Source organism: Phasianus colchicus, chromosome 3 (assembly GCF_987193195.1).
Source record: "Phasianus colchicus chromosome 3, bPhaCol1.hap1.1, whole genome shotgun sequence".
NCBI classification, from domain to species: Eukaryota; Metazoa; Chordata; class Aves; order Galliformes; family Phasianidae; genus Phasianus; species Phasianus colchicus.
This window is the reverse complement of record NC_143438.1, coordinates 59447804-59473660: the sequence shown is the minus strand read 5'-3', so window position 1 is coordinate 59473660 and position 25857 is coordinate 59447804. Positions and strand designations below refer to the sequence as shown.

At 40.0% G+C, this 25857-nt stretch overlaps 1 protein-coding gene across 3 annotated transcripts in view; it reads right to left on the bottom strand.

Moving 5' to 3' along the window:
* Positions 1-18402, bottom strand: part of NKAIN3 (sodium/potassium transporting ATPase interacting 3) — a 339390-nt gene extending 320988 nt beyond the window's left edge. For all 3 annotated transcript variants that reach the window (XM_090138341.1, XM_090138342.1, XM_090138343.1), the window contains exon 1: positions 18136-18402. In XM_090138341.1, coding sequence (XP_089994467.1) covers positions 18136-18189 — 54 coding nt within the window. In that variant the 5' untranslated portion in view covers positions 18190-18402. The remainder of the gene's footprint in view (positions 1-18135) is intronic.
* Between the last annotated feature and the right edge of the window lie 7455 nt (positions 18403-25857).

Genomic DNA, 25857 nt, shown 5'->3' with positions numbered 1-25857 from the left:
AGAATGGCCATGTCGTGGACCAGATAGCTATAACAAGAGAAGGAGATACATGCCCTATTATTCTCAAGTAAATCTGTTTCTGGGCAAGGTGCAGTAGAATAACAAGACTTCCATATTTGGATGATTTTTATGAATAGGTTAGACAAACCACTGCCATGTGGCATCAGTAATGATTTACTTCATTGTTCCTCTAGCCTGATTTTTTATAATTTGTTACCAAAAAATATCTTCTTAGTATATGGTTTTGCATGTTCTAAAGCATGGTCGTGCTTGTACATTCAGCAAGTAGCAACACAATATGTATATGGAAGAAAACCACAGTAGCATCCAAGACTGAGAATATGGGTTTCTAAGACACTGGTAGACATTAAGGAGAAATGGGCCTTGTATCAAGTTTGTGATAAACTATGAGCTCTCCAAACTAAAGAAATAGAAGCAGAGAACCTGACCTCAGCAGGCTTACTTGTTTTATTTAGAATCTGAGCTAAAAGGAGGGCCACTGCAATCAACACGACCATCAGAGGTCAGATGAGGTTTTAAAGGCTGGAATGATACAGCAACAGAAAAAAGAGTCTCACATGCAAAAGCACATCCTGTATTTTCTTTTCTTCCTATCGTTTTCTCTCTCAGCCTTTCAGCTGTTCTTTTTTCCTCTATTATTAAAACCCTTGATAACTTCTTTTTAAAAATAACATAATACATGCATAAAACAAACATATTTGGCAATTTATAACAAAACTATAAACAAGGCCTTTTGATGCACACAATTTTCTGCTTGCCATTAATGAGATTCCTACTCTTCAAAACATAATTTTAATTCATGATTTTATAAGGGAAAATGGGCTGCATCATAAATTTGCAGGGAATGGTATCAGCACAGACAGATTTCACATTCATACACATTCATATACCAGAGCTGACAGCAGCTGAATATCATGTTGCTCACTTTTTCATAGGCATGTACTATCTGCTTTTCATCACAAAGTCATGCAGTAACTGCTCAGGGCAGGAAAACTTCAACACCCCAGGTAGCTGCTGTAGGACGGCAAAGTCCTTGGTATGGACAAAGCTGCAGCAGAAGACAAGAGATGTCTTAGTTTAACCTAACATTTGAAGAGGTGGTATAACATCCTGCAGAAAATAAAATAAAATAAAATCCTGTTGGCATATGCCACATCTGTACGAAGACGTTATTGTAATAAAAGTATACCAGTAGTGCTAAGACTGCAGACTGTAATACAGACAAAACCTAAGCAATGTTTTACTGGGCATGGAGGTGATGGGTTGACAATTGGACTAGGTGATCTTAGAGGTCTTTCACAACCTTAATGATTCTATGATTCTGTGAACATGTATCACTACAATATCAGTCCGTTCCAGACCCCTTATTGTATGTTTACATTCAACATAATTCTGCATATACTTATGAGTTTTTTTTCTTAGCTTGAGCATGTTTCCTTTTGGCCATTTCCAAAATCAGGAGCAGCCACAAAAGACCACTTGCCTCCAAACAGAATCAATAGCACAAACACATTCTTGATCAAACATCCATGTAAATAAACTAATGCCTAAGATTTTCTTACTTCTTTATGAAGAAATAGAGTAGTTTTTAACCTGCACATTTGGAAGGAAAAATAATTTCTGAAGGAGAAAGGACAGATGAAAACGTGCACTGTCCAAACCAGTGCAATAACTCTTCTCCCATGAATTTCAGTGATAATATTTCTATTATTTTTCAAAAGGAGGGCAATCAAGCTAAAAATTTATTCATCAACATAAATGGAAAAGTATACCTGTATCTGAAAACACCATTAGCACTGCTCAGGTTTTGCCATTCTAGTCCCATTGCCTTAGTTCTTACCACTCCTTAAGACAAGAACTGAAGTGATGTACATTTCAAAATCTCGTGTTCTTAAAGAAGTGCCTATTTATTATGGTCGCTGTGGGATGTCTTGGCTCCAGCCCTGATATGCAGGTTCAGCTCACAGCTCTCTCTCTGCTGAAAGGTTAAGACTGCATCTATAACGTGTCCCTTCCAGCCCCTCTGTACAGGTCTTGAGACAACAATTCCAGATACAAGGGAATTTCTATCCAACAAAGTAAGAGAGCTAATGCAAAATTCTTAAGTGTCTGGAGAAAAAAAAAAAAAATGCTGAAAAAGGCATTTGAGGCTGAATCAAAAAAGCTGAAATAAATGAGATCTGTTTGACTGACTCTCAAGAGGTTTTGGTTCATACCTTTCACGTTCTGTGCTTTTGTTTAATAGAAAAAAATCAAAGAGAATCTTTGAAATACAAAGATACGAAGAAATAACAATTTCCTCCATCCACCACCTTTAGTTTCCTATGATGAGCCCTTTTTTTTTTTTTTTTTAAAGAAAAACAACAGAATCTTGACTCCCTGAGTGTAAATGTGGTAGTCTAGAAAGAAATCTAGGGGACTATTACAAACTTGGAGAGAAGGGACAAGCTGTGGGCATCCATAATTAAAGACATGTATGCTTGACAAAATCAGAGTTGCAGACTGTCCTTAATGTTAATCTGTTGTACTCAGCCATACCTCAATCTCATGACATATAAATCTTTAATCATGTATAAATACTAATCTGTTGAAAAATACTTGTAACTCTTGTCCATCCTCTTGATATATGTAAACACCAGGCACCTGAAATGGGCCTTGTCTTGCAAGGTATACAGTGCTCATCTGAGCAACAATAGATTCACTTCTCTGTGAGTAGAATCATTAACAATAGCTACTTCTCATACACATACACAAAGGGAAATAATGGTGAAGATATCTGTGTTTTCTCTGGCCATGCCTTCAATGTCTTTACTATCATCACTTCATATTCCTTTAAAATAGACATAAAAATGTGTTCTGGAAAGGCCAACAGTTACAGGACTAGTCTGTCTTCTCTGTAACAACTTTCTGCTAACAACTGAGGGTCCTGCTGCATTTAGGATCTTCACACTTTCCAAAATGAAACAAGGATGAAGGAGGCAGAGTAGTCAGAGACAAACCCTCTAATGAAGGTAGGTGGCATAAGCAACTACTAAAACATATATATTTTAAACAAGGGACACCATTATCCCATCAGACTCTATTGAGAATTTTAATAGAATCTGGGGAAAATATTTGAAAGCATAAAATTGGGAAGGACATTGACCATCAAGCACTCAGTTGTCATCTCTTGAAATTGATATTCAGCAAGTATGACCATTGCTCCATTGACATTAATGGACTTATAAAAGCTAGAGAGCCAGGGTAAACAAGTTTTGCACAATTTAATAATAGAAAAAGCAGGTGATCATGAGTTCAGATGTATTATCATCATTTATTTTGCTGCTTAAAAACAGATAAGCATGACACAACCAAACTTTCACAAAGAAAAGATCCATCTTTGTTCTACAAAAAAGTATGAACACTTCAACATCAAGTTTAATTTTTCTGAGAGTTTGAAAGTAACAGAGAAGAAAAACTCAGACAAACGGTTATCTTCTGTTTCAGCCATGAGCCTGGGAGCCGTGTGTTTTTTTTTTTTCCTGGCTTTGACTCAGCTTCCCTATGGCCTCCAGCAAGGTCTTCTACTCACTGCAATGGCAGTAAAAGGCAACAAATCAGACATTACAACAGAACCTGCCTTTGTTTCAACCAAATTTTTAAGGACTAAACCAAGTTTTTAAGGACTAAATCAAGTTTCTTTGCTTTCAAGAACTATACAATAGATTTAAATAAATATATTTGGTATAGTCATTCAGTTTCGATATACCTCAAGTTTCCTTTATTGTTTTTTTCTTTTCTGTATGCTAATCAGTAACTTTGTGCTCTCTGATTCGGATGGTTTACTCAGCCTGATCCTGCAGACTGAAGTCACTGGATTCCAACCTTTGCTTAAGGTTGTTCAGTGACAAGTACATCCCAGCACATCTCACTCTCTGATAGTGATTTTTAGGTGAGAATTAACATAAAATACTTCAGTGTTAATAGCTAAACACTCATGTAATAACAACTATTTAGATAAGAGAGAGAACACACATCTGAGATGCATCTCTCTACCACAGTGTTTCTGATTGCTCTGACTGTAATCCAATCAGTCCAGGCACAGTCCAGCTTCATTCAGAAGCTCTATGGATGCATTAGCACAGCCCTGTACATGAGTTATGTTACTCTCTGCAGGGTTATTGACCACGACACCACACCAAGCTAACTCCATGGTTCCCAGATGCAAACTGCCTTGCCTCTGGCCATTTTAAAGCAGAATGAACATGCAACTGTCTCCATCAATTTGTATAAGCAAGCACAATGTTGCCTCTAACTTCTTCTAAGTTCTTTAAAATCTGTGTGTGTGCAAAAGAAAAACTAGTGATGGTAATCAAAGAAAGTCTCACTTTGCCACACAGAGCCAGAATTTCTAATGCAAAATTATAACTGCATGTTAATAAGCATTCAGATAGGACACAGAGAGGTATTTTATGAAGACTGTGTATGAGGCTTGAAGACATCACTAAATAATAAAATGACCTCAAAATCTGAGGTATTCGCTTGCTTATCCAGGTATCAGCATATATTAGCTTCTGAAATCTGAAAAGCCTTTGATCCTGACTAATAAAATGCTAGTAGAAGAGACCTTGAAAGCATCTTAAAGTAATGGAAGACATAATAAGTGGATAAGAAGATACTTCTAGTCTAGCAAAAAATGCCATCATGTTAATAATAGATGACCAGCACAGCTCAGCATGATGTAGGGATCCATGAAATGTTACAAAGCTTAAATCTCATGCTAGTGAAATGCTGGCTGGTAACACTGACAGAGTCAGTATGTGTGAAAGAAATCTTCCCTTGAGGATGTCCAGTGGGTATATACTTAACCACAATGCTGTTTAGATTACAAGAGTCTACTAATTTTTGCAGGCTTCCTAATGGCTCAATGACTTCATCTAATGGCACTCTCTAATACTGCCTGTAGTCATAGGGCCCAGCCAATGGCACAGCTGGCCATAAGTAGCAATGCTGGAGTGAAAGGCAATCGGCATCCACAGTTCTTGCTACTCTCAGCAGGAGATAATGTTGCTCACTCCAGTGAAGGAGGTGCTCCTTACTTGGCACAATCAGTCTGGGAAGTGTCTGATAGCTTATGTTCTTCAAAGACAATGTAATTATCCCTTAAACACCAATGTTATATATTGCCTTGTTTTTAGAGGAAGGGAATTGATCTTGAATGGGCTGCTTTGAAAATCACCCTTCTACCTGCAGAGTTGTGATCCATCATCAGATGTGCTTTTATCATTCAGAGAAAACAGTACGTGCAAAAGTCAAGGTTTACCACACAGGTGATTAACATTTCTTCTTCCCATTGTAATTAATATGCTATAATATCTTAGCCAATTCCAATTACAAAAAATAAATTAAGATTAGTTGACAAAGGTAATATACTGAGAAAACTGTGAATTCCTAGTTCTTCTTGTGCAAACTAAACAGTGCTCAAATCTAGCAGCAAAAATAAAATAGAACTTTTCCCTTCCTCACAATTGTCCTTTCTCCATATGCAGATGGTCGGTTACAGCACTATGGGGACATCTGCTTATTTCCTTGATCTCCAGAATACTTTAAGAGCCTGACTTTTGACTTCCTTAACAGCCCATGTCCAGGAGTGAGACCATCAGGCAGAATCTCCAGCTAAACACACAGTTGGTGCAAGTGTAGGTATCTGCATGTCTCCTGCATGTCTCATCCCGCAGGAGTGAATTCAAGGACTCAAATCTGTCAGCGCTTAGAAATAATCTTTCCAAAAGAGAATCTGTAGATGTTTTTGCCCTTGTAGTGAATTTTAGCACTTCTAAACTACTTTGCAAACTGCATGCAATTAAAAGGAAATGCATTCTCCAAAGTATGTGCCTGCCAAAATATACCAGATTTTCCTATTAAAATGTTAATACATTTATAGCCACTTGTGGCCAATACAGAAAGCAACTGCATGCAGAACTATGAGCAAACACCAAGTAAAAAAACAATATGAATTAGGACATGAGAGACTTTCCATAAAGACTAAAGCAAATTATTTAACATTTGCCTGTTTCCTTTTCTAGCGCACTACCTGTTTTGGTTTGTGTGCACTTTAGGCAAGGTTTACTTAGACACATATCCTAATCCAGAGGCAATACACACATCCTAATCTTGAGACAACCTCAGCTTCATTGTGCTTCCCATGATTTTTAAAAGTGCTAACCCATTACTGGACTTGGAGCATTAATTACTTCCACTTCTCAACAGATGAATGAACAGGGTGAAACCTGAGCAGAATCAGAGCACTGCAGCACATCTGGCATGTGCACAAACTGCACGTTGGCTTAGAAACCCAAATCTCACAGAAAACTGAGATTCACGTGGAACAGAATCTCTGTTACTCAGTGAGACTTTGGATTAACCTGAACAGCCTTTTGGTCACAAGGCTCTGTAGAAACAGCTCATCGCCTTTCAATGCAAATAAATATCTCATACTGGCTGACTTTTTGCAGATACAAAAAAAACAATGGAACTATTTCATATCACTCTTTCCCACGTTCTTTCTAAGTAATACAAGCTTGTTAAATATGACTAAAAGAGGCTACAGGTAGCATTGTTCTCTATCCATCATTCAACAGTCTTTAAAAAAAAAAAAAAAAAAAAAAAGAAGCATCTAGGGCATATAAGAAAATTCAGCAGATGAGGGTATGCACAGGTTTCTGTGCCCCATCCTTGTCCCACAACAGAACAAGCAACCAACAAGGTGCACATAGCTATGATAAGTGGGTCAGTACGCAGTCAGCTGATTACAGGTGTACAGCCTAACAGGCAATAATTAAAAGCTGAACACATTTATCTTTAAGGCCAGGTTGGATGGGGCCCTGGGCAATCTGATCTAGTACTTGATCTAGCAGTTGGCAATCCTGACTGTGGCAGAGTGATTGGAACTTGATAACCCTTCCAACCCAAGCCATTCTATGATTCCACAGTCTTGACTATGTCTATTTAACAAACAGCAAAAAAAAAAAAAAAAAAAAAAACGAGAAATGAAGGACATTATCACATAAATCCAATTTAAATCAACTTTAGTACTTCGTGGTTAATTTTGGTCAGCTTTGTCTTTCATCAAACAACTATGATTATATTATACATTAGAAATACCACCAAAAGCCATTCAAGGTGTCTAAAACATTACATTTAAACTCTTTTGTGATATTTGAGTGAAGTTTGGATTTTGGCTGTGGCCAATCATATGTCTAATCTGCTATCATAAACAGGGACTGGGAAGGAACTTCTTGCATTCCAATGCTCCGTCGCAAGTTCTCTGACTGCAACATTACAGTAAATTACACTGCTAGCTCAGTTATTACATAACACTCCTTAATCCATTGCTCATATTGCCACCTTCTCTAAACTAACCACCCCTTTTTCTAATGCTGTGTGATCGACGCAAGGTGAAGAACCACAACAACCAGTGGTTTAGATTAAATGAAATCCTATTCATGTTGTCTGGATGTGATTCACTCAGATAACAACCTCGTGCTTATTTTTTCTACAAGTCAGAGGAAATGGATCACCATATCATTTCTGCACATATTTACTTTTTCTAGTGGTGGAAGAGAAGTTAGAGAAATACATGTTTGGACCCTCCAAACAGGAGATTTATTCTTGTCTATGATAGTATGCTACTCAACAGCATTAATTTTATTTTTTTTTTAAAGTGAGCAATTCCATCTGTTGTTTGCAGCTGCTAACACCTTAGACACGTCCAATTTTCTCGAATGACTCCGTATTTTTAGCTAAGGGTACAGTTATGGGACATAACTACAGTAGTGAAGGATATTTTCAGGATGAGGAAAACCTGGATCAATCCAGGTCTTTACTGGACCAATTTAACCCATTGGTCTGAGGCTGAGACGAACAGCATCTGAATCCTACTTTAACAAAGCTGGTGAAAATTAAAGCTTCGAACTTGCTGTGAAGTTGCTGGGAGGAGAGCTGAGAACCAATTGTCTTCCTCAGTAAAAAAGAGGAGCAGGCTCTGAGGCAGAATGGAAATAGTATTATCATTTCACAGCTGAGCACTGGAGCATTTTACATTGATAAGAACAGAAACAGTTTATCAGAAGAAAGATGAAGCTGAGCACAAATCAGCAACTTTCACAGATATAAGAATCATCTGGAAACACCCAGAATCGCTTCCAAACATGGAGATTTTTAAGTGCATTCTGAACATGCACATTAATGGATGCACTGAAACAGGTACCTTAAAAACGTACGGCTGACTGATTATAGACTGATTAAATAATCTTCAGCACCTTTAAGGATCGTGAGTAGACCGTCCTTCAGTTCTCTGAGCAGAATCTCTTTATCTGCATTAGAGGACAGAGAGGCTTTTGAGGTTTTTATGATGTAAATTATTCAGACAATCTGTAGGAGCAGCAAGGTTTCTGTTCCAGTTGGAATCTAAACACACCCACCTTGATGCATGTTAGATAAAAGTTATTTTCTTAAGATCTTGTTTTTGGTGAAACCATGGAAAAGAATTCCTCCCACACACAGAGTTAGCTTTAATCTGTGCACAGATGAGTGCTCTAACATCTCACCTTGTTTATAATGAACTTTCCTACAATTCTTACCCTGTAACCATCTCCCTCACCATAAAAACGTAATAGGATCTTTCTGTTCATGGTTCATCTCCCAGTTATTCTTCCTCCTTTCCTTTATCTGTAGCTTCTTTGGTGTGTGTCAGAACTCTTCTTAGGGAAGTTCTATTTGGCTCATTCTCAAACGTATGTTCTTTATATATGTTTATACTCACTCTCAGCTAAAAATTTGGTACTTTGGTAAATTTTGTTTATTAAACAAAAAATCCTGTGGGTGCTCAAAAAGGGAGTCACACTCAACACAAATAGTTGTTTTCCAATCACTTTCTCATCAAAATTTTCCATTTTACTACTTCTTGGTGTCAACTTCAATAAGGGATAATTTTCTGGATGAGACCATTTATTTTATTAAACAGAAAACTTTTCTTTTTACTCTCATTTTACTGCATTGCTAGCACTTGATAGTTGGAAGGGGTTTGCTGCTGCTTTTGCTTGAACTTATCATTATGAAGAGCGAGTATGTAAAAGAATGACTTTCAGGGATTTTAATGAGAGCTGGAGGGCATTCAGCAACTTGTAAGAACAAGTCCCAGATCACCACAGCATTAAAAAAATCCATCTGAGCTGGGATTACATGCAAGTTATGACAGTATCTGAAGAAATACAAGATGGTAAGGAAGTACAGTAAAAAATAAAAAGACTAAAATAAAACCTTTTACATTTTTATTACCAGGATCTTAAGCATTCTGTATGTTCCTAAGATTAGAGAACAGTGATTAAATCCAGCTTACAGACTTGCTAAAGGCACAGATCCTTGGTGAGATCACCAAGGTGTCACTGGTCACACATTTAGAAAAATAATGGTAAAAAAATAAATCTGTTGGCACTGCTCTGTCGGGGAACGGCAAGTCTCGCTGAGTATAACAGTCTACCATCTAAAACCTACTGGCACACCCTTTAGGAAGATTCACATTAACTGTTCTTGCTAAGAACTGACTACAACAGATATAGAGAAGGCTGAGGGACTCACTGAGTGCTTTGCCTCAGCCTTCACTGTCAGCCAGAATTCTCGCATCCCAGTGAACTAGGGAGCAAACTCCCGCCCACTGCAAGGTCAGAGCAAGTCCAAGACCACCTCCTGAAACTGGATGCATATAGGTCTACGAGACCAGAAAACATGCATCTCAGGGTTCTAAGGAAGCTGGCTGATGTGGATGCTGGGCCACTCATCATATTTGAAAAGTCCTGGCTGTAAGAGAAGTCCCTCCTGACTGGAAAAGGGGAACCATCATTCCTGTTAACAGGAAGGGCAGGAAGGAAGACCCAGGGAACTACAGACCAGCAAGCCTCACCTCTGTGCCTGGGAAGACATGTTAAGGCACACGAGAGATGAGCAAGTGATCAGCATGGCTTCACCAAGTGAATGTCATGTTTGATCAATCTGGTAGCTTTCTATGATGGAGCGACAGCATCGGTGGACAAAGGGAAAACAAACTGATGTAAGCTACCTGAACTTCTGCAAGGCCTCTGATGTGGTCCCCCATCACACTCATCTCTAAATTGAAGGGTAGACTATTCAGTGGATAAGGAATTGGTTGGAAGGTCACAGACAGAGAGCTGTGGTCAGTGGCTCTTTGTCCAGGTGGAGGCTGGCGAGGAGTGGTGTCTCTCTTGAGACAGGTAAGCTGTAACATTTTTATCAGTGACATAGATGATGGGATTGAGTGCACCCTCAGCAAGTTTGCTAACGACACCAAACTGAGTGGTGCAGTTGACACAGCAGAAGGAAGAGATGCCATACAATGGAACCTTGATAAACTTGAAAGGTGGGCCCATGTGAACCTAATGAGGCTCAACAAAACAGTGCAAAGTTTTGCACTTGGGTCAGAGATATGTATACAGAACTGGGAAAAGAACTCCTTGAGAGCAGCACTGCTGAGAAGGACTTAAAGGCTCTTGTTGATGAAAAAAAACATGAGTCGGCAGCATGCACTTACAGCCCAGAAGGCCAACAGTATCTTGGGCTGCATCAGAAGAGGGGTTGCCAGCAAAGAAAGGGAAAGGATTGTCCCTCTCTACTCTGCCCTTGTCAAGCCCAATCTGGAGTACGGCATCCAGGTCTGGGGCCCCCAACATAGAAAGATGGAGAGCTTTAAGAGAGGGGCCAGAGGAAGGCCATGAAGAAGATCAGATGGCTGGCACACCTCTCCTATGAAAACAGGCTGAAGGAGCTGGGCTTGTTCATTCTGGAGAAGACTGCAGTGAGATCTCATTGTGGCCTTCCAATATTTAAATGGAGATTACAAACAGGAGGGAAATAAACTTTTTACATGGGTAGATAGTGATAGGATAAGGGAAAATGGTTTTAAACTGAAGGAGGGAAGGTTTAGATTGGATGTCAGGGAGAAGTTTTTCACTGAGAGGGTGGTAAGGTGCTGGCACAGATTGCCCAGAGAGGTTGTGGGTGTCCCTGGAGGTGTTCAAGGCCAAGCTGGATGGGGCCCTGAGCAGCCTGGTCTAGTACCAGATCTGGAGGTTGGGAACCCTGCATGTGGCAGAGTAGTTGGAACTTGATCCTCAAGGTCCCTTCCAACCCAAGCCAGTCTATCATTATATGATAGATGAGGAGAAAACTGTTTTATTTTAGATTAATACAAGTGGCTTCAAGATTCAAAGTGAGAAATTTAACACTTGCTATTGCCTGAATTTTATTTTTAAGGCAAAACATACTAAATAAAAAGAAATATTCTCTTCCTGACCCATGAAACAGATGAAATTCACATAAAAATCAATGCAGTTTTTTTAAACGTTATTTTTCATTTTGATTTAATGTGACATCAAGTTTATAAATGCCTCCCTGTGCTTGCATCCCAAACTAGGATACCGCTTCCAGTACTAGCAAAGGCATTGCAAACTTCATCACTCTGTCTTGCTTGCACCATTCAAATTATGACCTGAAGAAAATATAGGCAAAAAAAAAAATCACTTTGGTCTTGAAAATCCATGGCCACCTCCTTATCCTCCTAATAAATCCTCAATAAGCGAAAATTAGGACTCGTATGAGAATGATATTTCTATATTGACACAATATCAAGGCTGCCAACATTTCATATAAGCTATAATGACTTTTGCCCTTATTTGACTTGCAGTGAATTTCAAAACATGACCTAGAGGTGAAAAACTCTGTATCATATTATCAGTCTCTTGAACAACACGGTCAGTCGTTACTGCTTCTTTGTATTACTCATCTACAACCAAAAATATGTAGTTCATTTCCCCTTACAGATGAAAATAACAGGCTCTCTGCCCCAAAATGTCAGCAGTCTTGCTTAGTGATTAATTACAGGACTGAATGGATAAAATATATTCTGCTTCTAAGCTCAAAAGATCTGACATACTATATTGTATCACAGAAATATTCTTTCTGAAATTATAAATAACAAGGTCATCATAGGTACTTGTCATTTAATTTAACACTGAATTGGGGTATTCAGAGATTCAGCTGAATACTAGAATGGTTATTGCCTTTTCAAGCCTATTTCCACAGTATTATGCCCACAACGAATTAAGAAGCCAATTATCTCAAAACAGCCTGAATTACTGTGTATTTTAAATATCCTCCTAGCAGGGGCTTGAATGCCTCTATTTGTTATGCTTCGGCAAAACTTTATAGTCGCGAGATAATCTAAAGTTACATGGTAAAACCCTTACTTATGGCAGGGCCCAATACATCAGATACACTTCAAAGTTAGAACAGTTTTTTTCAGAGCTATATTCATAGGGGTTTAAAAACTAGTCAATGGTGGAGACTCATCAGCTTTCCTGTAAAACATGCTCCAGTGACTGTTCTCACTATGACTTCTTTTCCCCTTATATTTTATCAGAATTTCCTCCTGGATGTGGTATCTCTCCTTCCACTGTGCAAATCTAATAAGAGACTGTCTTACCAATATCTGTACTGAGTGTATGAACTGATGCTGATCCTACTCAAGTGAAGTATAGAACTTCCACACACTTTTCTTGTGCAATACCAGGGCCAGTCACCAGTGTGACTGGTTGGGTTCTTTGCTCACCTAATCAATTAAATTCTTTTATCTGCAAGCGAGATTAATTTGGATATCACAGAGAAACTAAGATACAAAACCTTTTCCTGAAAAATAAAAGAATTGTGGTTTGATTGCTTATTACCAACTTAACAGATTGGTCCCCAGACTGAAAGGATTTACTTTCTATCCAAGATGCGTGTAAAGAACATACATACTGAAAAACATGACTTAAAATTATCTAGTCATACAAGTTTCTATTTCAGATCAAGACCTCAACAAACACAGCAAGATTTTAACACCACCCAACCAATTGCTGTTGCAGTTCATCTCATTTGATCTATAAACATAAAACTATTCTGTGTTGAAGTTCTGCAGCAACTACTCAAACTCTGTTTGGATCCAACTGTGATACTCTTCTGAATTTCAATGATTTTCAAAAATTCAATCAGTCTTAAAAATCTTGTAGTGGCAGAATGTAGCAGATGAACTCCACCCTCCAATATTCTTAAAATAAATATTTCCAAAACCTACTGTTCTGATAGACAAGAAGGAGATCTATGTAATGTACAACTTTCAGTGGATTAATTTCCACTATTATCATTAAAACCTTAAATCTTTCACTTCAGCACTGCGAAAGATATTCTTTATATTTCTATATGACAGTAGACCATCAATCACAGAGCAGCGAGGAACCATAGGAAAGTAGCCTGCTGTGGTGAATAAAGCCAAAACCAAAGCAACTGTGGTATGGCTTCTGTAGCAGACTCACCAGTTCAGAACTTTCAGACAGCTCTGCAAGACCAGAGTTCCTGAAGTCCTGAATTCCCAACTTTGGGTGACTGAACTGAAAGAAATACGGCACACAAGAAGGGAATTTCACTGCTGAAGCTGAATTGCTGCTGTGTGGAGCAGTTAAACGTGCAGTGCTTATGCACTAAAAATGTGTTTTAATAACAAGCATCTTCCAACAATTGTATAAAACCAGAAAACAAAGTGAAAAACATTTACTGCTAGTTGTTACTCTTTTATTCCTATTGATGGAGATCCTGAAAAAAAGATACAACCTAACACATACTTTGGATTTCAACTTACTAAGATGTAACTCAAGCAGTTGCCTGGACACAGCCTATTACTTCTAATGTTAACATTAAGGGCATTCACACACCTGCAAAACAAGCATATCAGGCTCTTAGGCACAGCCACCAGCAACAGTTACATGATTTGGGAATGTTGTTTGAGTTATTTGAGCAAAACACCATTCCCCCATCAGTTTTCTCAGCAGGAAAGCATCCCACAAACAGCATACTGTTCAAGGCTAAAATCCCAATTTCCCTCATCCCTGTTTGTGCAGTGCTTGCTCCTTCACACTGCCTCTGCCTTTACCAGTGGACAGATGCTTCATCTCCAGATCAATGGGCCAGTGATTCTTTTACCAACATAAAAAGATGCTACAATTTATCGGTTCAGAGATTTTACCTTCTCAATTTATCAAATCTCTTGAATCTGGGAGCTGTTAACTAACTGCTGTCAGCTCTAATATACAAGCACAGACAGCCTAACTGTAAGATAGTGAAAAGGCATATTAATAGAAGTTAGTTTGCAGTTTTATAAATCATTTTCAAATGAGATGAAAATCCGTGCACTTCCTCACATAACTAAAATTCCACTATTTATAGTAAAAAATAGTGAAATGTTACATTTAGTCTAATTTAGACTAATTTACAGTCTCAGCTCCAAGGGTAAGGATTTGCCTGCATTGCTATAATTAATGTTAATTGCAATCACCATCATGAATATTCAGAGAAGAATCAGTTTGTTAAAACAAGCAACTGCAGTCAACAGTGATTTGGTCAAAACGCTGGTATAGAGAAGCTGTGTTTCCACAAGAATTATTTCCCCATGCGGTCTGTTGACACAAACTATTTGGAAAGTAACAGGTTAAATAGGGGATAGAATGTCTGTGCCAACAGCTAGACAGAACATAGACTGCTAAATCAGCATCTATACAATGAACTCAGTGCAGCAAAGAAAAAGGCATGAAATGAGATTTGCAAAACAGTAAAGGGGACGGAGCACCTTCTGTTTGTCTTCCATTCACTATTTGGAAAATCTCATTCACGATCTCTGTTACTTATAGTTCTTTGTGTATGTTTATCTTTATGCTTCTAGGTAGCAAAAACTTCCACTTACTGTAAATGTTAAAACAAAATTATCCTGCAATAGTAGTTACTCGGAAACACATTTTCAAAGCAGCATGAAGGCTTCCACTGTGTGACACATATTAACATCAATTGGATTCTCACAGCTAAATGTCTCTGCAATTCTTTGCCAATTTACCCCTTCCAGAATTTATTTTTTTTTTTATTTGCTTTATTTTTTAAGCATTTTCCTACTGCAGTTTTCTCTGGCATAGTGGCTACTCTAGCACAGACACTCTAGCAAAGCACCCTGGCAGCTGCTTTGATTTTCTACTACAGAGGAGGCCAACGTCTGTGACTTCTGATGGCACTAGTGAGAATTATGGCTGCAATCCAAAGGACTCGTATATCCACATGATATATTTTCCAGACGTATGCATAGCTCCTAATCATCTTTTTATGCATAAATCTGTCATTAAGATACGCACACACTTCTGAGTTATTAGCCTGACAACTTTGGAATTGGCATATCACAATGCTTCACTTTAAACAGTGACAGAGATCACAGGGTTTAAAAGCAGGGAGGGCACAACACTGTTCTTAGGCAAAATTCCCCCAGCTTCCAGAAGCAGAATAAACCTGCAGAGGTGTACAGAGACTGCTCAGGACAGCATGTTGTTAGCAGCTCTTGCAGCACTGGTGCCACCCAGCCAACCTCCTCTGTGATTATCTCCAGAATCCCACATCACACACAGTGATGGGGGTGCACACGGATGGGTGTGAAGAATGAGAATATTGTCAAATGGTATGAGACTACATGCAGAACGATCGTGGCATTACTGGGTTCAATACTGAGATGTATTTATTACGAAATGGAAAAGCTGTCAATCAGCAATACATGTTTTCATGAATCAAAACGCAATTGAAAACTATTTTCATTTGATGTCAAAATCGCTGACAGACAAACGGCATTGAAAAGTACAAGCAAAATCTTCTTGAAGTTTATATATGTAATTGTTAAGGGTCTCAGTATCTTATAGAGTGTCACACAGTAACTGTTGTTCTCCCCACCTTGTAATTCCTCATCTCAGCAGCACACAATCATACACACCAGATAAAAGTCAGAGAGGAAGCTAGTTTCAATGAATGAAGAAGCTATAAAGACCACAACACACTGCATAATGCTTTCAAACAAGAATCAAACCTTGAGTATGCACATATTTCCAGGAATTTGGCTTTTTACTTCATGTCATTTTATATCAAAAAGAACCTACACGGTGTGCTACAGTACGCCTACATGGCATGGCTGACTGTCCGTACGCTATAGAAGGTGTTGCCAACCATATTTCATAAAGTCCTTCTTTCTCAGGTGATATCTGAAGATTAATCCTAAGGTTCAGGCAGAACTGCTCACAGATCCTTATCCAACATTAGAAAAATACGACTAAGGTAAACAATTTTAATATACATGCCCATCTCTCTTCCTAAAGGGTGGACAGTGATAGGACAAAGGGGAATGGTTTTAAACTGAGACAGGGGAGGTTTAGGTTAGATATTAGGAGGAAGTTTTTCACCCAGAGGGTGGTGACACTGGAACAGGCTGCCCAAGGAGGTTGTGGGTGCCCCATCCCTGGAGATATTCAAAGCCAGGCTGGATGTGGCTCTGGGAGCTTGGTCTGATGATTGGCAACCTGCATATAGCAGGGGGGGTGAAACTAAATGACCACTGTGGTCCTTTTCAACCCAGGCCATTCTATGATTCTAGGATTCTAAAGTTTTTCCTCAAGTTGTGTAGATCACCCGTACACCCAAAACCTTAGGAATGAGCAATAAAAGTGCTTTGGCTTTTGTAACATTTCATCTAATTGCTGCCCACAGCCAGCATCATGCCTTTCCCCTCCCCATAACTGAATGCAAGGTAACACAGGTGTCACTTAATGACAGCAGTGTCTGGGGATGTGGCTGTGCTGTGTACACTTTATACTCGTGACCTCTGGGATGTTAGAAAAGCTCTAAAACCACCCATGGTGACAACTTCGACAAACATCGATTGAACACTGCCACCACCGAGAGCACAGGAAGCACCTGAGCCCTAAGTTCACATCTACCAGATTACACCTTGCATCCAAAGCACGGCTCTTATCCTTAAATGAAAATGAAATAAAGTGAAAGCATTTTGCCACACAGACATTTATCAGTGCCTGAAAGATACAGATATGACAGCAGAACGTTATAAAGCAGATAAGTACAGTAGAAAAAGCTGCACATTAAAGTCATTTTTGGAAGTTGTTACATGATCTGATAGGTGTCTTATAAGACACAAATCCTTTCCTGAAAGATTTTATATGCATTTCTCTGCAGATTATGGTGGCTATTCACACTTTACTTCAATTTTTATAGCCTCCAAGTAATTCTCCAGAATAGTAAATACAGTTATTATAACCTTCATAACCGGTAGAGGGATATATCTGAAGGAAAAGGGTTTCTCTCTCCTCCCACACGCGCTGAAGTAAATCAGGAGTGATTCTCCTGCAGTCAATAGGAGCATCTGTAAAACTGATGCAGAACAAGAAAAAACAAAGACCGAATGGTAGAAGCACAGCTCTGCTCACAGCACAAGCACAATGGCACGCCTTGCCCTGCCTTTGGGTACCACCCAAGTGCCTACACCGCTCAGCTCCATCCCGTCCCTCGCACTGAGCACAATGGAGGTACAGCAGCCGGCACAGGCACAAAGCCCTGACACGAAGGAGGGTGGTCAAGCAAAATACTCGTCTGTGCTGGATTTAAGCAGAGGGCATCTCAAAGTGCTGCCAGAGATAGCTGGGGAAATCCAGAAACGATTTAGAGGGGAGGAAAGCGGCCAACGCATCCCACCGTTCTCCTCGCAGCCACACGCGCGGCACAGCGCTCCTCTTAGGAGGGATCATGTGGCAAAATGATGACTCCGAGTCACAAGAAAAATGTTTTTAAATCCTTTCGGGACTAAGGACGAACAGCCGAAGGCAGAGCATTATGTTATCGCCCGGCTAACGAGCCGGGGGAAGGGTTATCGCTAATCGGGGCCGCTTCGCTCCCGTGACAACTCTGTTCTCCGAAACAAATGCGCCAACTTCAGTAAACAAAGGGAGACGCGTCCTCCTCATCTCAATTACCCGCTCAGGGAAGGAACCCCGGCAAAGTGCAGGAGAGGTCGCGCCGGGGGCTCTCAGGGAGGTGAAAAAAGAGAGTAGGAGAGGATGGCCACGGTGTTCCCTCCGCCCCGCGCCCTCTGCCCGTACCGCAGCCGCTCCGGCCCCGCACCGCAGAACTTGGGCCCCCCCCAGCCGTGCCCGCACTCACCAGCTGCAGCGAGCAGAGGAAGATGAGCGTGCAGCGCCCCGTGCAGCAGCCCATGGTGGCGGAGCGCCGCGGCTGCTCCTCGGCTTCCCTCCGCGCTGCCGGGCGAAGCGGGGGCTCACAGCATCCGGACGGAGCGGCCGCGTCCCCCTCCCCTCCTCCTCGCCGTCCCCCCGCCTCTGCTTCTCCACCTCCTTTGTCGGAGGGGCAGCGGCCCCGCGGAGCGCAGCCGGCGGCGGGGACTCAGCCCGGCTCTGGGGAAGGGGCAGGGGCCGGGGGTGGGCGTGTGCGGAGCGGGGCGGGCCGGGCGGGGCGTGCTGCGGGGATGGGGAGCGGCGGAGGGCGGGCGAGGGATACGAGGGGAGTGGGCTGCGAAGAGACTGGGCTGCTTCCCTCGGGGCGTCCCGCGGACACGGAGCCCGCGAGGGGCGGCTCGTTTGTGGGCGCGTGGGGAAAGTTCACGGGACTTGGGCGGCTGAAGCGGGCGGGGCGGAGCCTGTCCCACAGCCACCCGCCCGTGTGGCAGCCGAAGGAGCTCAGGGCTATTGTTCGGGGCGGGGGAGGCGCTCCGACCCGTTCCTCGTCCCGGTGCAGGTGCTGAGGCGCAGAACCGCGCTGAGAGGAGAGGCTGGGGGCACGGCGCTGCCTCCTGAGGCGCGTGGGTGAACGGGGCGCGGAGGGCAGCGGGCGCTGCTCGGAGAGCTCAGCTCCTTCCTGGGGCCGGGTGAGCTCGGCAGCTAGCCGCCTTCAGCGGGCGCTGAGGGAGACGTAGGGAAGACCGTGTCCCAGTCACTGAGACATGTTGGTCAAAGAAAAATAGGTAAAAATACGCGCGTTTTCCTTTAAAGATGTTCTTTTTTACAGATGGATAAAGTGTCAGTACCTCATATTTTTTCCTTTTTTTTTTTTTTTTTTTCTTTTCCTCTCCAACAAAGTACGGGTAAATCAGATGACTTCTCACAGGCATTCAGGCACTTAGAGAAAGTGCTTTCCTGCAGCCTGGTGCTAGCTGCTGCTCTGAGACAACAGCCTCTGCCAAGCAACGCAAAGCTTGCCCAGAGGAAAAGAGAATCTTTTGTGAGGCGTTTTAGCGAGGTGTCTAATGCCTCCATGAAATATGCAGTATTGTATCCCTGAAAGAAGTAAAACCTTTAATTTATGCATTAAATGGTAGTGACAGTCCAATAATTACAAAATTACCCCTAAGTTCTATTGTGTCATGCTACGTTTGGAAAGCTGCTTTTTATGGGTTTTAAGTCAGAAAGCACTGTTACGGTTCTGTATCCCACACCAAAGGAACAAAAGAGAGACAGACAGATAAGAACCAGGTTCTGCTCACCCAGGATTTGTATCTGACATTGTCTGTGTGAGGAGTGCAGATACACCCTGTGCTGCGCGATGCGCAACAGCTGAATAAAATAACTCGAGTTCTGTATTTCTCTGTGTGGCTTCTGAGATAAAATTCTTTACAAGGCTAAACTTAGTAAAGTTACATGATCCGGGAATGTATATTGTGAAGGATGAAAGGGAGTAAATTGAAAAGGTGACAGTTGCTAAGAATACACTCTGCTAACCTGAGCTGGAAGCAGTTGTGGATAACTGGCTTTCTATACAGAAGGGTTAGAGTAGGTGTCATCTCTCTGGTCTCTGCTGGAATAGTTAATGTGCTAGCAGATGTTTTTAGTTTAAATAAATAAATAACAAGAATTTTGAGGTGGGTGAAGAGCCAGGTAAAGGAAAGTAAACAACAAAGGGTTTTACTTGTACCAACCACAGTCAGACACTTCTAGTATGTCAGTGGAACGAGGCCCATAACTCTTTTCCCTCTCTCTATCTCCATTTGTAGTACTCTTCTGGGAAGTAAGCAAGCCTTTATCTTTCTTTCTTTCAAGAAAGCAGATACCTTCCAGCACTAGGGTAGTGTCTGAATGGAAAACCATGCTTTTGTTAAGGAAGAGCTGTCTGAAGGTCTGGATAGGATGCACAAGTCACTCTTGACCTGTCCATGCTCTTGATTTAGTGTTCTGCAGAACTTTAAGAAACAACAAGCATTCAAACTGTCATCAAGAATATGAAAGGCAGAAAATTTCTTAAAATAAAAAAAAAAAAAGAGAGAGAGAGAATAAGGAGTATTTTTGTATAGACAGTTTAACTGACCCATCTTCACAATGCCTGAAATTGAATTCCAGAGCTGTTCATTTTTGGAGCATGCAAAAATAAGTCAAAGAAGTGAAATCTAATGAGTAGGGAAAAAAAAACAAAACCTTCTCCAGACCACCTGCATCCTTGCCTACCCCTATGGGATGAAAAGCTCTACTAATCTCTTAATATTGCACTGTTTGCCTTTTCTTCTTCCTGAAGTATTTTGCAATCCCAGCTATCAAAACTGATCTTGAGATTTAAAAAAAAAAAAAAAAAAGGCAATTTTCTGAAGCAGATTTTCTTGAGTATGAGGTTTCACAAACAAAAAAAACTGTTATCTAGTCAGGGAAGCATTAAAAAAGTTAATTAACAAGAGAATGCTGTAGAACATAACTTCCACGTGAGCACAGGGATCTGAGTGTTAGGATGTAACTGCCATACAGCTGAAAGCACTCAGCATTAACAGGATAAGGTGGGTCAAAGGGAGCTTAAAGTTGAAGCATGATTACTAGAAGATATAGGATTCTTAGAATATATCAGAGAGTGCGGTGTAAAAGTAGTGTAACATACAAAGCAAAGAGGAAGGACCATATTATATAGAATTGTCTATCCATGAATTGGGTAGAGAAGCCAAGAATCAAACTGTAGAAACTCATTTCCAGCTTCATAATGAAGACGGCCCTAACATAGCACTGTGCATGCCAACTAGGTAAAAAATGGTGTAAGCACTAAAAAGCCTTGTGGAGTAGCTTACTGCCTAACAAGATGCACTGCGTGGATGCAAATTTAGCATGCTTGAAAAGAAAGCTTGTACTCAGAAGCTTTATGATACGTTTATGTAGGCACAGCCATACCCTGATATAATTGTGTGATTCCTTATGCTAAAGCTGTAATTGTAGGCCTGCAGATCTGGTGCTTTTATTCTCACTGCATTCAAAGCAGAAAACCAAAGTTGTTCACTTTTATAGAATATCCTCACATACATCAACAAGAGGTATTACAACTATGTAGTGAAGACTTTATCACCTATAGGTTTATTCCTACTCCTAATTTGATGGGTTATATTCTTCAGAATAAAACATACAGAAGTTTTCAAGAAGTAAAACCATCAGTAAAAGATCTTGCATCAAGAGAACAAAATAAAATTCATAATATTTGACTGCCCTTGTAGCTCTGTAGCTCTGTATGCCTCTCATGTGAAAAACAATTCAATCACCTGCCTGTGTTGGAGCTTTCCTCAACCTGCATCAGATTGCTATGCTCACTGACCTAGACTTCAGAAGATGCACTTTGTTAACTACGTCAATTTGACAACAATAACCATCACAGAAAAAACACTTTCCTCATAGTCTGACTTTGCCATTGTTGATCGTGAATATTACTCAAAGGCAACTACTGATAAGAATAAAGTAGAGTTTCAGTTTCTCCCTTAAATTTAGATTTGAGTATTTACTTGATTTCATACACTGAGTGTTGCCCTACATACAAAGGTTGGGTATGTACAGTCAGAGTCTGCAGAATCAGAGCTTAAGAATAGATTCCCCCTTGGCTTCAGATTTCGCCTTTAATTTTTATATATAATGCAAAAAGACAGGAAATTAGAAGCTTTGTAATTACTGTCTGAGCTTTTCCAGAATGACAGAGGATAGAGGGATCAAACTACACCTCCTTATAGCTATCAACAGGTCACACTTTTGGCAGGAGAATGTTGTCATTGCTTAGAATAACATTGCCCTGCATATTCCCCAAGCAGTCCTGAAATACCTCAAGCAAACTAGAAACCCCATGAAATTTAATATACCTTTAAAAACAAATGAGTGTTTCAAGATAATATCGGAGTTTTTCGTAAAACCTATTTTCCATTTATCCTCCTGAAGACAGATATACAATGTAATGATTTAATTTTTCATTTTGATGTTAGCACCTGCTGCTGGGAAACCGTATTCTTCGTTAAAACACAAGTACTTCATGGAATGGAAATGTATGTTCATTGTGAATGATGTTGGGTTGTTTTATGTTAACGATAATGTTTTAAATGATTGGGGGGAAGTGAGGGGAGGCAGGGACTCAGGACCAGAATGAAGGTTAAGATCTTTGCAACTGTCTCTGCTATTAAATACAAGAACAAACAGCTGACAAGCAATAAGGCTTCTTTATTGCTATTTGCAGGTCATTAGGTGATTCAGTTTGAATGATGGAGTGTAAATAAGCATTGCTACAATCCTCTGTTTTAACATGGAAAAGCTTGAGTGAAGGTACAGTACCAAGCATTCTGTAAACAGCCATTGAAAGACAATTATTTACTCAAAGGATAAGGGATATTTACACAATAAATGAAGCCTTTTCTACCCTCAGAGTGTTTTCTTGTTTTATAAAAGATAAGTTTTGGTGAAGCATTTCCTTAGGGGGGTACAGAGTAGACACTTAGAATGAATGTTTCTACTGACATTTCCACAACAAGAATAAACAGAAATTCCTACAGCCGTGGGGAGTGAGTATTTTTCCCCTCTGAAATCATGGACGGCTTATCAGGTATCCAACTGCCAATATGTGACAGCAAACACTTTCAGTGATGTGTTGTTTAAAAATCATTTTTTAAAACATCGTTGTTTAAAAATATTTCAGTTGTCTCACTGTGTAGTTATTTATGTGGGAAAGTACAGAGGATTTTCCTTCAAAAGACTAAGCTGATTTTATATTATCTGAAACGGAGTACAGAATGGGTAGCTTTCCATCACTTACTGAGGCTCTTGCAATGGGTTTTTTAAAGATGGCACTGATACCAGCTGTGTTATTCACAACCAAAGGGTGTCTGAGATATTCTTGTGATGCTTGCTGCTCTCATGCTCTGCGCAGCTTTTGTGACTTGTTGTAAGAGTTTGGATCTGGCCATCAGCGATAAGCCCTCACAGGTCACAGCACAGGTTTTGCCACAGTGGAAAATATGGGCAATATCTCCTGTTCTGGATACACTCTCAACTCCTACTGAAATCAGTGGGAACTAGGGAAAGCAGTGAGCACATGACTGAGGCCTGAAGAGGACTTGTGGGCTGAGTTGACAGGTTGTTCCACCTGACTGTTTTTAAAGTTTCTGCTCTAAGCTTCAGTAGAGGCAATATTTTTCTCTGAGTAATTTACGCCCATTTTCTGGCTATTTTCAGACTTTAAATGTCAGCTTTTCATAGAAAAGGCAAAACTGACTTGTCCGCTTGATGCCAAATAACAAAATTGACCTAAATTATAGTTATTATATTTGTAGTTTAAAACACATTCTTTTGTTATGTCTACAAAGCTGAAATATTTTAACTCAAGTTTTCTTTTTGCACAATGTGAAAGGTTACCTTTCGGATAAAACCTGTTATAGCATCCATCCAAGGGATGAATTTTGGTTTGGGCAAGCTGTAAACTCCCTGCTTTTTTGTCTCTGGACTCAATTGTATCCTTCAGAAGAAGGCTTACAGAACTACATCTGCATCTGTTGCAAACTACCCTAACTCCATCACTTTCTGGTGAAATGCAGTGATATACACAAGTGACTACCTAAAGCTGCTTTACCACTGCACAAACCATTTGGATGGTAAAAATAGAATTATACACTAAGGTAGGATAAGACCGCTAAGGCCATCTAATCCAACCATCAACCCATCCCCACCATGATCATTAACCATGTTCCTCAGTGCCACATCTACACATTTCTCCATGGATGGTGACTCCACCACCTCTCTGGGCAGCCTGTTGCAATGCACTACTAGTCTCACATCTCATGTATTTTGCTGCAAAGCAATCAGACTAGATTCTGAGAGCAGTGAATTCCTACTTATATAACCTAACTGATGTTTCCTCTTTTTTACAAAAGTATTTTTTCTATGTTAATTTTTTTCCTTTTAGTGAGCTCATAGTATAAACAATAACTTCCAGGAAGCAATTGTCTCGTCTTTCAATTTCTCTTCAAACAGAGCAAATTTCTGTTTGCTAAATCAACCTGATTTACTAATTAACATCTGGATCTTATGCGCACACTATGCACACACACAATAATTCCACAATTATATTATATTAGCTATTTAAGAGCTCATCTAATTGTACTCTATACATAATCCCTGAAAATGAGATTTGCATAAAGTAATTTAAAATAGTCAGGCAAACTAGAAGTATATAATTATGTGTCGCTCTGAAATAAATACATTTTCAATTTTCAATTTCCATAACTGACTTCACTGGAACACAATTTAGACTGTGAATATCTGAATAAATAACAAAATGACATTATTCTACGGTCCTGTATGTGCTTACATGGAATTTACAGACAGGATCTGCTTTGTTACACTTACTGGATTACCTGCGGGGAGAGCAAACCATGATAACATTGAAATAATCTTTGTGTAGGAGCTATAGGAGAGGAGGAAGGTGAGAAGCACTCTCCATTTTAGCCTCCTAAACAATTAACTTATAAGATGTTCCTGTCAATCACAGAATCACAGAATGGCCAGTGTTGGAAGGGACCTCAAGGATCATGAATCTCCAACTCCCTGCCACATGCAGGGCCACCAACCTCCCCATTTAATACTAGACCAGGCTGCCCAGGGTCCCATCCAGTCTGGCCTTGAATACCTCCAGGGATGGGGCATAAAGATTTCTACAACTTCCAGAGTGGAGAATGTAGACTCCTAAGTTCTTTAAATTTGAACTGAATGTTATGCTTATAGTCATATGAAGTCTACAATGCAGATATCCCCCTAATCTCCAAAGTGAACTTCTTTCTTGAACTTGCCATTAGTCGAGACTAGCTCATGGCATTATTCTTAGATATTTTAATAATCCTTCACAGTTCAGACTTTATGAATTTACATGATAGAATATTCCACATATAGTGAGGTAAATACACTCCTTTGTTTTCTCTATTAATTTCCTGCATGTTGTAGATAGTAATGCTTTCATAGTCTTGGAATTGCCAGTCGGTATACACACTGTTCTGTGTCCGTATTACTAGCAACATATATTATCATGTATGATGATTTTATCATGTTTGCTGATAATTGTTGTATATGTCCAACTTAGGGAATCTAGTGACTGCACAGGAACCTTTGCATGAAGAAAAATAAATAGGATCCTTTCCACAATAATATAGAGCTGTTAAATGTGTAAGGATAAGCATCATAGATCAGGAGGCTGAATCCGTTCCAGAAGCTGATAGCACGCACTCTGACTGTTAAACATAATCAGCTATATTATATACTTACCAAGAAGGTTGTACTGATGAATTTTCTACTTGGATGACCAATACTGTCTGAGAAGTTGAGTAACAGCTAATTATTTTAATACTAATAACAGTCATATATTTTTGCATTTGTTTGATGTTCCTGAAAATTACAGAGCTATGCTTAAATATGTTGCTCAAATTTTTATTATCGCATTGAGCTCTTTACTTGGAGGCTCTTAAAGAAAAAAAAACCTCAGTCTCATCATTCAAAGATGAATATATCAGATAGTACATAGATGATGACTCTATGCTGGGAATTAGAAGGACTCCAGCCAACAAAGGAATAAGATTCTAGAGCACTTTTCCCCAAGAGCTATCAGGAG